The sequence below is a fragment of the Merops nubicus genome, unplaced genomic scaffold (assembly GCF_000691845.1).
Source record: "Merops nubicus isolate BGI_N331 unplaced genomic scaffold, ASM69184v1 scaffold8196, whole genome shotgun sequence".
NCBI lineage: Eukaryota > Metazoa > Chordata > Aves > Coraciiformes > Meropidae > Merops > Merops nubicus.
The window spans coordinates 34,404-47,519 of NW_008615577.1; the positions used below are offsets into that span (position 1 = coordinate 34,404).

The 13,116-nt window shown below is 49.0% G+C and overlaps 1 protein-coding gene across 1 annotated transcript in view; it reads left to right on the forward strand.

Moving 5' to 3' along the window:
- The window catches only part of LOC103775116 (chromosome unknown open reading frame, human C1orf95), a gene marked incomplete at its 5' end in the record, with an annotated part of 8,905 nt that extends 827 nt beyond the window's left edge, over positions 1-8,078 (forward strand). The window contains 2 exons of the mRNA XM_008942559.1: positions 5,093-5,101; positions 8,044-8,078. Coding sequence (XP_008940807.1) covers positions 5,093-5,101; positions 8,044-8,078 — 44 coding nt within the window. The remainder of the gene's footprint in view (positions 1-5,092; positions 5,102-8,043) is intronic.
- Between the last annotated feature and the right edge of the window lie 5,038 nt (positions 8,079-13,116).

The following is a 13,116-nucleotide window of genomic DNA, read 5'->3' on the forward strand; positions in this document are numbered from 1 at the left end:
AATCCTTTTTTAAATATACATAATTTAAGTCAAACAGTAAGTATATATTACTAGTCTAGACTACAGGCTCTGTAACTTTATCTGCTACAGACTTTTACTGGTGTGAAAGTTGTATCATCTCTGTATCATATTGCAGAGAATTAAGGTGACAGCCTCACCTTGCCTCCAAAGCCAGAAGCAGCCCACAACTTGGGGTGCTGATTGCATCTACAAGACCCCACTCCCTTTCCAAAGACTGGCAGAGGCTGGAGGGCATTGCCCTGAGCCAAACAGATCTGAGATCCTTCAGGCTGGCACAGGGCAGGCAGTTCCCAAAGCAAGCTCTTCTCTCAGAGGACACCTTACCAGCAGCTTTTGGGTTGACGAGGCTCCACTTTGTCATATCTGTCTATGACTTCAATGGCTGCATGACCAAGGAGGATAGGGGATCTCATGAAATTGCCAGGCACCTGCCTAAAGATGAAGTGGATGAAATAGAAAAAAAAAAAAATGGTAGGAAACCAGTGCACATCTTCAGCTGCCAACCCTAGAGGTTTAACCCTCTCACCCAACTACCTGCTAATTTCTGAGCCAACTTCAATTTACAGGCTGAGTTAAAGGCAATCCCCACACAGAGCAAACGATGGATACTAAAATCCTGAACATAAGCGAGGCAGAAGGCTTTCCTTGGCACAAAGGCAGCACTGCCCCTCGTTTTTCCTTGCAAACCACCCGACAAGTTCCCTCTCAGATGTACCCACAGAGCAGGGATAGCCCAAGTTATTCCTAAGGATAAACTGTGAATCGGTGTACATGTGTGACGTGTCTTTAAGAACCTGCCTGATTTGTGTGTAATCCCATAATTATGTGTCTGTAATCGTATGCTCTTCTGCTGTTCCTCTGACGGACAGCCTCCATGAGTGTTCGCTGCCTGGCAGGACCCAGTTCTGCAGTTGTGGGGAGAGGCAGGAAATCATCTGTCCAGATAAAGAGCTACCCCTGAAACCTTGACTTGCCTTTCTCCATAGCCCTTGTTCATGTATGTCCTCTGGGTAGAGGGGCTGGGGCTCAGGAGGGTCTTACTGGCTTTCCAGTGTGGTTGCTGGGGAATACCATGCAGCTTGGAAGTGTTGCCCCAAAGCTGTTTCCCACGCCTGGCTGGATCCCACCAATTTGTGAGGCAGAGGGTGGGTGAGCAGCATCTGGTGGGGATGCTGAGGCCAAGAGGTCCCCGATCACAGCAACCCTATTTCATCCTGGCCCCTCTGGGGCAGTAGCAAAGGGTAAGAGGAGTCAACGTGTGCTATGTTTACCAGCTATGTCTCATCTGACAAGTTGTAGCCCTTGGCAGTTTATTGCTGTCTCATTAAATAGCCGGGCTTTAAGTTTCCTTACCATGCAGAGAAAATAATGGCTAAATAAAGCAGCTCTTGGTTGATGGAGAATAAAAGAAAAACCTCATTCTTCAATCAAAACAAAGAACAGAAGTGATCAAGTGCTCCCAGCTGGATCAAACAGCCTTGTCAGACCCAAAATGGTTTGTTTTTTCATTTTCTGTTTTCATGTTCAGAAAAATCAAAAGTAATAACTTAAAAAGGAAACAGTGTTTCAAATGCAAGAAACAAGACATTTCATTTAAAAACACTGCCAGGAAACGGTTTGTTTTGGTTGGGGTTTTTTGTGTGCACACTATTCGATGTGCTGGAGCAAAGTTGTACGCTGTTGCAACTTGAATCTGCACGAAGGTGGGAAATGGTTAAAAACATGCAAAACTACTGCCCACTCCAGTCTTCTTGCCTTGAAAAGGCTGATTCCCTGTGCCCCTGGGAGGGTGCTGTGCAGTTCTGATTAGCTAGAGGCGGGCCACAGTGGGTGGCATCTAGGATGATGGGGGCTAGCAGGGAGGAGAGGGGTGGGAAGCAGCCAGGGCTCTGGGACTCTGCTCCGGCTTTCCCTTGCTCCCTGGATCAGGACCTACCTGCCCATTAGCTGGGAGAGAGCTGGGTGGGAGTTAGGGAGACTTGATGCAGTTTTCCATCTTCTAGTGCCATTAAAAGAAAGGAGCACGCTCTGAGGGGAGAGCTTTGGGGATAATGTCATACTGTCTTTAATGAGGAGAAGAGAAGAATTAGAGGCCAATCAGGTACAGTTCAGTTCCTGGAAGAAGTAATCAAGCAAGTGACTTGTATGCATTTAGAAAATAAAGTCAGCCTGGGTTTGTCCAGAGCAAGCTGTGTCAGACTGGCTTGATTCCTTTCTGTGGCAGAAGGATTCATTTTGTGAAGGGTGGTGGTGACAGCCAGCCATCCCTCCTGACTTTCAGGTGCTGACACTGTCTCACACAGTGTTCTTACCAGCAAGCTAGAGAGATGTGGCCTGGGTGAAATGCACTCGAGAACTGTTCTCTAAGCACATTTTCCAGAAACTGGAAAGATATAAGGAGAGGTGTGTTGGAAGGTCCCTCCTGAATCCATCTCTGTCCAGTCCATCATCATTCATGGCTTGATGATGGACTGGAGAAGGGGCTTACTTGCCCTGCAGCACTGGTGGCTGCAAGGATGGAAGGCACGGTGAGGGCAGCATCCGGATTCAAGCAAAGAAAAGAAATAGTCTGAAAAAATTAAACACTGCTCAGCAGAGACAAGCCCAAGACACTAAGGAAGGATTAATCAACTGCATAAATACATGCTAGGGAACAACTTGTTTTTCAGAGAAGGATGTAGTGGCTGCCATGAGTCACAAGCTGCACAGGAGGACGTTGCTGTGGAGGGAACGAACACTGCCCAGGCAGGTAGGAGCAGAGCCTGTAGGACATTAACTGGTTCCCTCACCTCTCTTGGCACATGTAAAGCTGCAGCGAGATTTGTGGCCAGCTCTGGAGGCTGTATTTCATGTGGACAGCCTGGAGAGAGTCCAGAGGACCGTGAGACAGCAAGCAATGAAGAGGCTCGGTGGGCTAGTAAACATGAGAGGGCAGCAGTGTAGCCCAAGACAGACTTAAATAACAGCTGGGAAGATCTGTGTGGAAATTAGGAGACATATTCCCTCCAGTAAGGTCAAAATGCTGAAGAGGTGGCATGGCAGGAACAGCCCTCTCTGCCACTGGAAGTCTCCGAGAGTAGTTAGCCCCACGTCTGTCAGGAGCAAGGGGGCACATAGGAAGAGACCCACTGACCTCGGGGGGGGTCCTGTCCAGCCCTCATCTCCTTTAAGGTGCCCTTTGGTGGGGTATGTCCCAGAAGAAAGATTAATTGAACACAGTTTTGCTGTCACACTTAATTACTTTTGGCAGCACAATGGCATGGGGCATTTTCTCTGCTAATTTAAATGAATTGCCAGCTGGCCCCATTAAATGCCTCAGATATCTTCTTTAAGCAGCCATATGGCTTTGGGAGCCGTCCTTCGCTTTACCTGCTGTCTGAAGGAAAAGGTAGATTAAAAAGAAGCACTTTAATCTTTTGCAATAAAAATAACATGCTCTGTCCCCTTGCTGTTGCGAATACCAGCTGCCCTTGGTGGTGGCTGGGCAGTGCTGGCACACTGTGCTCTCCTCCAGCCCCTCCTCAGGGCTGTGGGGACAAGGCGCGGAGCTGAGGCGAAACAGAGCTAATTAGCTGGCCAAGGCCAACTGGAAAATGAGCCTCCTAAGGCTTCCTGGGCAAGTTTCCCTCTGCTAAAGGCACACCTTGTCCTCAGCCCACACAGCACACATCTTCATTAGCTGCATTGTGCAGTATGAGTGCAGAGGAATGGCCTTTCCAGGAACTCCCCAGCTGCTCAGAGCTCGTTATAAAAAGTGTTGTGCCATTGCTTGACAGAAATACCACAGAAATCATTATAGTAATGTATGTAGGGAACAGAAGTCAGGGACTAGTTGTCCAGGCATTGTTTCACCTCTTATGAATGCAGCCAAGAAGTTAAACCTGATTTCTGAAGGAAGCCCTTGCTCAGTGTCTGGCCTCTGAATTAACGACTTGCGTGGCTGCACCTAGGAACAAGCCAAGGTGTCATCACTTGTGGCTGCACAGGACAGAGACTCGTGGTGTCCCCCTGCTTCTGCAGTGGGCAGCTGACTCTCAGGGGTTGATTGCCAGCCAGTAGTAAGAAATTACCTGTAATCACACTGTCTGCTTGTCACTCCTTTGCTAATTACAGTGCTCAGACCTTGCCAGAAAGCAGCAGCAGATGATTGTGTGGTTACCAAATGCTCAGGCTCCGAGGGACTTTGGAGAGAATTACTGAGCTTCTCTTCTCTGCAGGGCTCCTGCTAGGGCAAGTAATGCAGCTGCCCTGGGAAGGAAAGGGAGCAGAAAGCACTTGAGAGACTTGGAAGAGAGCAACATCCTAAAACAGCTGGTAACCTTTCTTGAGATGAAGGAAATTCTGAGGATAAATTACCCACTTACCTTTTTTTTTTTTTTTTAAATATAAAAAAAAGTGTCCCCCAAACTATGCCTGAGGAAAGTAGTTAAATTACCCTTTTCTGCAGTTTTCTGTCAAACACTGTAGTAGGACAAGTTCTTAAAATGTTGTAGAAATGTTAAAAACCACCAAGGTTTTCAGCATGCAGCAGGCTGAGGCACGCCACAGTTGAGAGTTCTCTGTGGGCACAAGCAAACTCAGAAGCCAAACTGCTAGAAAGCCATCAGGTGTAGCTTTCCCAGCTCTCGGACCACAAATGTCATGCCGCGTACCATGTGGTACGCTGTGACATCTTGTTTGCCACCTTCCTGCTGTGGTTCCCCTTTAGTCAAACCCATGGAATAGCAATGTCACAGAGGAGAGCATTTGTGGGAGCATCACTCAGAGATGGCAGTCCCAGCCCACCCAGACTGCCCAGTTCGGGGCCAGTGAGCTGGAAAGCAGCGGAGGATTCCCCCATCCTCTTTGAACCCCAAATAAAAGAATCCACTTCAAGTACAAAGATTTTAAGTAATGTTTAGCCCTGGTGTGAGTGTCTGATGGTAGAGCAGCTGTTCTCTGTTTACTCTGCAGACCAAATTTATTTGTTCTTTTCTGGTTCTCCATGTGTTTTGGATATATCATCTACAGTTACATTTCTCCCTCTCTCTTTCTTTCATGTTGCTTTGCCTCCTTTTGTTCACCATCAAAGTTTCACAAGGTAAGTTCGTTTCTGTTCTTCCTCCTTCTCCTCACGCCTCGTGGCAGCTCCTCATGGAGAACAGCAAGCACTTGGCCAGGGCAAGCCAGCTGGGATTCACTTCAGGCAGTGCTGCCCACTCCCAGCCCAGCTCCAGCCGTGTCCCTGTGTGTGCGTGTGTCCACCTGTCTCCATGTCTTTCCTGTGGCCACAGCCCCAGGGACACCTTCTCTACCCAGCACTGAAATGCCTCTTGGGCTGCCCCAAGGGTACCCTCAGAGCAGGTCAGGGACCCATTCCAGCCTTGAGAGCATGGTGAGGCCACCCTTGGCGTGAACCCGCTCCCGGTAGGACAGCCTGTGCACAGACCCGTTTCTTTTGCCTGAATCCTACTTGGAATGGTTTACAGAAGAAGTGCAATTTCAAGCTAATTTGATTAAATTGGTGATTTTGTAGGCAGGCCAACTTAGTCTTGATCCCAGAGCTATCTGCTTTACAGAACTGCACCTTAGCTGTTTTGCAGGAGCGCTGACATGAAACTGCTTCACACAGAACAGCTATGCCTATGCAAGAAATGCAATAACTATTTTCATATGTAAACTATTTCATATTTAAAGTATTCCAATAAATAAATTTAGCATAGGTCATCTTTGGGCTTACTTTGATCATGTAAAGAGAGTTACAGGCTTAACCACTGTAGCTGGCTTCTAGCCAGCTTCCAGACTGATAGCAGGACTGAAAGGATTTATTCTATATATTAATGAAAGCTATGGCTATGCAAGCAAGTTACTGTAAGCATAACCTAGCTTGCTTACTTCAGTGAAGGATTTACAGACCATTTATGGTCCATGTGGTTGGTGGTTATTTTTTTACTGTGCTCCATAAACAAGTTAAACCAATGCTGTAGACAAGCCTGAATTACAGGTTTCCAACCAGCTCCTCTTGCTTTCAGAGCTGACTCAGAACATAAATGCATAAGAAATCATCATTTTTTCCCCCCTAGAAAAGGCTGCCTGAAAGAGGTGAGAGTCTTTCCATTCAGCTGCACATGATGGGCAGCAATGCAGCGCAGGGTAATATCTGCTGATAAGCATCATTAATTTCCTCCTCTATTCCTTGTGCTCATCTAGCAGCAGGAGATCCAGACTGCCAAGGCTGGGTGAATGCATGGATTTTTCCTAAGTATAGCAAAGTTCATTTGCTGGGGCCAATTCTTAGTTCAGGAAAAATTCCCTTAAAGATAGGGATTGTGACATCTGCTGGTATTTTGTGTTCAGCTTTAAGAGACTTACCAAAGCCTGACATGAAGGTTGGAAAGAAATATTAAAAGCATCAATGGGAAAGTGCTGAAGAGTTAAGCACTCTTCTGAAATGGGAAATTTCAGACTCGTTTGAAATGTAACAATGACAGACTACTTACGCTATTTAAAGAAAAAAATACCCTTCAGGTTTTTAAAAGGTTTCCAGTTGAAAGATCTTCACTGTTGCAGGCAGTGCAGGTAAAGACAGCTTAGCTGCTGCTTTAAAGAGGAGATCTTCTGCATTGATACTGTCGTAACAACAGTCCCAGATTCTCTTGAAAGCAGGTAAAGCTGGTGCTGTCCTTGCAGCCACCCAGGGAAGTGTTAAAACCCCCAGTATTTTTCTCATTATCCTGTATCAGCACAAGAGCTGTGGGTCCTCTATTGCCCTTCCCTGCCCTAGCCCCACTAGGGGAAGAAGCCCTCCCCAATGGGATTTGCAGCCTCCTCTCAACCATTACATATGGAACAGCAAATAAAGTGGGGACCCACTCCCCCAGGGAGCTGTGTTGAGCAGTGGGACCAGCTGCTTTAGCCCTTGCAGGGTCCATGTGTCTGCAATGCAGTGGGGCCCTGATGTCTGCTGGGGCCAAGGGCGAGTCAACACAGAGCCCCCCCAAGGGCTTTGCTGCCTTGGTCGGGAAGTGCATTAAACCTCATGCTAGGGGAAGCAGAGAAGGGGTGGAGAAGGAGGGATCCTCCAGTTTCCCAGTGCAATCGGTTTTGCTGCTGAAGAACTCCATTTTTCTCCTGTCCTGCTGGATGGCTGCTGTGCTCCAACAAAAGCACCTGTAATTCCACTGGGCTGGAGCAAAGCAAGTGCGTAACAAGGCAGAGAGAGTATCATTAAGGAAAGGGCCGAGGGGAACATCCTGAGGTCTGTGTCTGAACTCAGACACATCAACCTGTGATTAAAGGTGTCTCTCTTCTCCTCCGAGAGATGTTTGTTCACCTCTGCAAACCACAGCACAAATTGGTTGCTGCTGGAGAACTCTGGTAGCAAAAGCCAGCATAGGAACTAAAAAGTAGATAGAGGAAACCAGCCTCCTCCTACCTGGCAGTCCTCTGGAAGGATGAGGCTCAGACATAAATCACAAGTGGAGATGCAAGTGTGTTGGATGCATGACCTGCAAACTGCCAGGTGAGTGTTGGGAAGGGGGGTGTCTCTGTACCAGTTTCTAAGGACACTCATTTCCCCGACACTGCAGAAAAACACTCTCCAGTACAGACCCACTTAAGCAGAAAATACATAATTTCTGGAAGTTTTTAGGTTATTGGGCTGTACTGGAATTGGTGGCTGCTGGTACCTGCTGTACCTTTACAACCTCTTCAGGCAGCCATGGCTCTGCCCACGCCGGGGCCAGCGGTGGGCGCTGCAGCAGCAGGGCTGGCTGCCAGCAGCCCCGTCGCCTCCCTGCCCAGGAAGGTGGTTGTGCCCTGTGGCTGCACAGGGCAGATGTTGCCTAAAGCAAGGCAGGGTTGCTCGCCGGGCCAAGCCTGCCCCAGGGCAACCTGTCTGCGAGGGGGGACGTGGCAGTCCCTCTATCTTCTCACGTGGTTTGCCACTCCTGGTAAACCAGGCTCATAGCTTGCTTGAGCCTCGCCAAGGGTCCTCGTTAGGAATTGACACTAATCATGTTCCCTTCCCCTCCCTCCTCACAGGCTACAAGGAACAGGGGATCCCACAGCAGCTGTAGTGGCTGGGACAAGTATGGTCAGAGAAACACGGCGAGAGATTTCCTTTGGCAGCTGTGGGCCATGGACCTTTTCATTACCCTTTTTCTTTCTTCTTCTTCCTTTTGTTTTGTTTCCACCCGTTTGAACCTGGTTCACCTGCCTGTCCAGCGGAGCGGAGGTGCAGAGCAGCCGACGGAGACTTGCACTGATCCCTTCAGCAGCAGAGGTGGGGCAAGCACAGCGTGGGTTAGAACTGGCCCCAGCCAGCACCTGGTGGGCAGCTGAGGAGGAGGAGGAGGGTGCCAGGAGAAGGAGACATCCTTGGCGAAGGTGGCACCTAGGCAGGCAGCTGATCCAGGGGAGAGGGAGATGCTCTCTTCTCCCAGGGGGAAGTAGCTGAAGACATCTCGCCTCCTTTTTACGCTCACCGTTAAAGGAAACCGGCTGTGAACATCAAATGCCAAGGAGCTATCAATAGATATATGTACAGTATGTAAAAGCAAACCAGAGGTACTTCTGTCCCCTACCCCAAGAGTCCACTCCTGACTCCTTCACAGTAGCAGAGGGCTCAGCCCAGCCTCCTCTGCTCTCTGTGTATATATGACGCTCAGTGAAGCTCTGTCCTTGCAGATGTCTTGAGAAATGTGCTTGCTGTAAATCGTATTGTTCTGCTGAACTGATTGGGGCTGTCCCCTGCTTCTGTCTGCTGGCAACATGTGAAGACCAGATCTCCTGCTGGCCCCTGGTGAGACTATCTAGCAAGGGTCCAGTGCTCCACAGCACCACGCTTCGAGTGGTGGGTGCAGCCATGTGCTGCCAAAAGCTTTAGTGTAAAACAGTGCTGGGGGAGCCCAAAGAAAGAGACTTTTCCACCCCTCCCCCTGAAAGGGACTTGCTGACAGTGTCTTCGTGCTTTGGAAATGGGTCCCCTTGCAGCATGGTGTGTGCTCCTGGCTGAAGCAGCGTCCTCACTCCGCCTCCCTGGGTAAGTGCCCAGAGCTCGAGGATCATGACCTGGTGCTAGCCAGGTGTTCAGTAGCAGTCGTGGTTGGAAGGCCCATGGCCAAATGGGGTGGGCTCAGCTAAATGCCTGCAAAACTGCACAACCCTCCACTGAGCTCGTGGCCTACAGTGCCTGTGGTTTATAGGAGAGATATGTTGAAACTTGCTCTTTGGTGAGAGGAGAGGAAACCAAATTGAAATGGCTTTGTGGAAGTCCCTTCAGAATAAGTTTAAAGCAGTATTTAATGGGTCCTGGCCAAATATTATGAGTAAGCCTCTGCATCTGTAGGTGCTAGTCAAACATCTCTGTCTCTGTTGTCCCATCTCTGAAACACCAGGATGCAGTAAGGTTGAATTACCAGGCTCTAAAGCAAACCCCTTCCAGAGCCATAGGAATAACTCAGGCTGCATTTCTCTTGCCTTGTACCCTAAGGAGTGGCTCATGCTGCTGTGCTGGCCAGCCAGACACTGGTATTTCACAACTACCCTGTATCCAAATGGAGATGCTAAGTTCAGCTTTTTGGGTGCTCCACAGAAAGCAAAGGGCGAAAAAATATCAACTTTTAGAGAGACTCAAGCCATACAGCACAGGCAGCAGTGGAGTGGGTTTCTTCGGCAGACAAGCCCCAGCTGGTGCTTCTTGCTGAGCCAGGGCTGGACGTGCTGAGGGGGAAGAGCAGCGTGGTTATCCTGCCGTGATGCTGCATGGTTACCTTGCTTTGCCAAGGGGAGGCTTGCAGCACAACAGCGCTTTTTAAAGATCAGCTCCTGGTAGGCCAGTGGGGGAAAGATAAAACCCAAGAGCCACCTGACATCTGCACTTATGCCAGAGAATGATCTCCTCAAGTTTACCATTGTTACAGCAATCAGCAAAAGGATTTCTGCTCATGATCAACAATTTCAGCTCTCTTTCACCAGTTCTACCAAAAGGACCAGTTATGAGGGTGGCTGCTCAGTGAGCTGTGCTGCACTATCTACAGCTCTGTGGCTTGCAGGACTTTATGGCAGTTATGGAGTTGAGCTTCAGTATTTACTGTGAGACAGAGAAGCTCTGCTCCTTCATTTCCCACCTGGGAAAAGAAGGGGTAAACAGGATACTAACTAAGAGCAAACAGGGAATTAGTAGCACAGCTGGAAAACACCTTCACAAGCTGTTGTGATCAGAAGGAACTCTCTTTAGGTTTATAACCAGTCACCAAGACACCCAAACAACTTGCTAGTTTAGCTGCAGCACGCAGCATGACCAAGAGCAATGGCTAGCACTCATATTTGCCAATACAGAACAGCCAATTCGAGTGCAAACTCTAAAAGCTGCCTGAGCACGGAGCTAGTTGCACTGTGGCCTTGGGACAGATGTGCAGGAGCCTCTGCAGACTTGACTATCAGGTTTCACTAGGCCAGCTGGTAGAGGTGTTGAAAAGAAATCAGGCTAAGCCTTTGGGTGCAGAAACTCTCGAACAGGAGCAGCCAAGTGTGACTTAAGAACAACTTGTTCTGATGCCTGTGAAGACAGATTAACTTTTAAAGACAGATTTAAATATTTAGTGGGCAGGCAGTGCAGGAAGTCTCAGCCTGGAGAGGGTTAAAGAAGCTAATGTTTTCCCTGGGTGTTGAACTTCCAAAGTCGTATCTCCTGTGGCATCAGATGTCAGACTGGCAGCAGATGCCCCATTCGAGACCCAGCACCTGTACAAAAAGTCCCCTGGGAACAAAAAGCGGTAGGAATAGCAACTTGCCAGCATGTCCAGGGCTTTGCTGGCCTTTTGGGCCACAATTGGTGCTGTCTGTCCCTGTCCTTGAGCGAGGACGGGAGAATCGGATTGGTTGTGGAAGGGCTTGTAGGGGAATGCTGTCCCAGCTGCAGGTGTCCAGAGAACATCGCTTCAGTTACCTCCGTGTGCTGGCTGCACTTATTGTATGAGGGGGTTCAGCACCCACAGCACTGCACGGGAGGGGTGTGGGATTTATAATTTACTTTCAGGTTTTGCTCTGCAAAAATTGTCGTTATTTTTGACCTCTCTGTCAAATCGATGAAGCCAAGAACACAGCCAACACATGACTTCAGACGCTCTCAAATCTGTTGAATGGACACCAGGACAAAAGGTCTTATTTCTGACTGTTGTGGGGATTTGCTTAATTGATTTTAATGATTGCCAGATTCCCACCCTACTTTAGGACAGGAGCAACTTTATGGATTGGCCTTGCTACCAGGGAGCAAGCACCAAATCGTATTTTCCCCAAAGCTGCCTCGCAGCACTAATAATAATAATAATAATAATAATGATTAAAACTTCTGCTTTTTCCAATAGTCCTGATTAAAACCAGTGCTCCCAAGGTCTCTCCAGCCCAAGTGTGAACAGCAGCACGCTCCTGGGCCATGATGAGCCCCTAAGCCTGGTTCCAAGTCTCCCTGTGGCAACTAATGGGGAGACATGCTCCAGTGAGCTCAGAGGCTGAGCCACAGGGCAGGGGTGGGGAAGCTGGAGGTAACAGGACTTCAAGCTTCAGTGGTCACAAAGGGGGGTCTGCTCAGTCCCATCTTTAATATCACACACTCTCCTCACCATGACGTGGTTTCCCTCCTCTCATAAGAGACTAGAGCTTTGTGCCAGGGACAAAACAGGCAAAGCCCATCCCCTTGAGGGCCTCCTGGGGAGCCCATGGTGGGAAAGCTGGCAGCAAGCCAGAGGTACATGCATGTTGCCTGTGATTCACGTGCTGGTGAGAAGCTGAGTGAGAGAGTGAAGACACAGGTACGAGTCCTAATTTGGAGCTTTCCCCCCACTCAGCAATGCTTGTCTTTCTCTTTAGGGCCAAATTAACCACCCAGTGCTTTTACACCTCTTTCTGGAGCACTGCAGAGGGAGGCCACCCATCCTGGGACACCCACCAACATCAGGGCTGGATAACTTGGACCCCGCTTGTGGAAGCTGTGCTGTACCACACCAGAGCTACCAGCCGAGCCCCAGCTCCTCACCGCTGCGGCTGGAGGACACTTGAGCTGGTTGAAGGTGCCTGGCAACAGCCTATCCTGATATCATCATCTGCTTTATAAATATAGATGCTTTAGATGCAAGTTTTACAGCTAAAGAGCGATAGTAGGTAACAAAGAATAAATGCAATTGCCTCACCCCCATCTGTCAGCAGCACGGTATTTTCTGCTGCTCTTTCCTGATTGTGAAAACCACGTTTCTCAAAAAAAGGGCTTTAACGAAATAGCTCCTTGGTACTTGAACCCAGCCGAACCAAACAGTTGTTTTACTACTCGATGGAAAGCGATTCCAGTTAGGACCCAAACCAAATGTCTTTTTGAAATTTGTGGACAGTTGTAAACCAGTTTCATTGCGGGTCAGCCCAACCATTTCAACGCAGAGTACGCGAGCATTGTTTTCTGAGTTAGTCGGCGTTGCCAAATCTGTACTTGTTGTGGAAAAGGTGCTATGGCAGCCAGCCCTCGCCCCTGGCCCCCCGCCTGCCTGCCCTTGCCTCCGGGGGCCAGTGTGGCTCTGGGCCGTGGCACACAGACAGGCTATTCAGCGGGGCTGTGTGCCGGGAGCACCCTGTGCTTCCCAGACAGGGCCCCACCCTCCTTCCTACATGCATCAACTGTCACACACCTTATTAAAGCTCCTTCAGTTCTGCTGGAAACAGCCCTTGTTGTAGCCTTGCTGTGACGCGGGGGTCATTGTGCCGTGCTCCGTGGGCAGGAAACTGAAGACTCACGGTCTCGTTATTCTTTGGGGAGTGTACTATTCCACCCTTACCTTGCCTCCTACTTGTACACACCCCCACTCCAGCCAGAGTGTGTCTTATTACTATCCAACCCAAACTGCATCCTCTACAAGACACGACCAAGAGTTCACTGGTGTTTAAAACCCATACACAAGAAGAGCTGTAAGCTTGGCTAGAGCCAATATTCCTCCCCGTCAAAAGCAAAGGCTTCTCCCACACACTTGCTCAGCACGGCATGACAACACCTCCCTGTATTTTCTAGCTGACTTCTCTTCATGCTCACACACACAAGGCACTTTCAGGCAGTGCTGCAATTTATTTTCT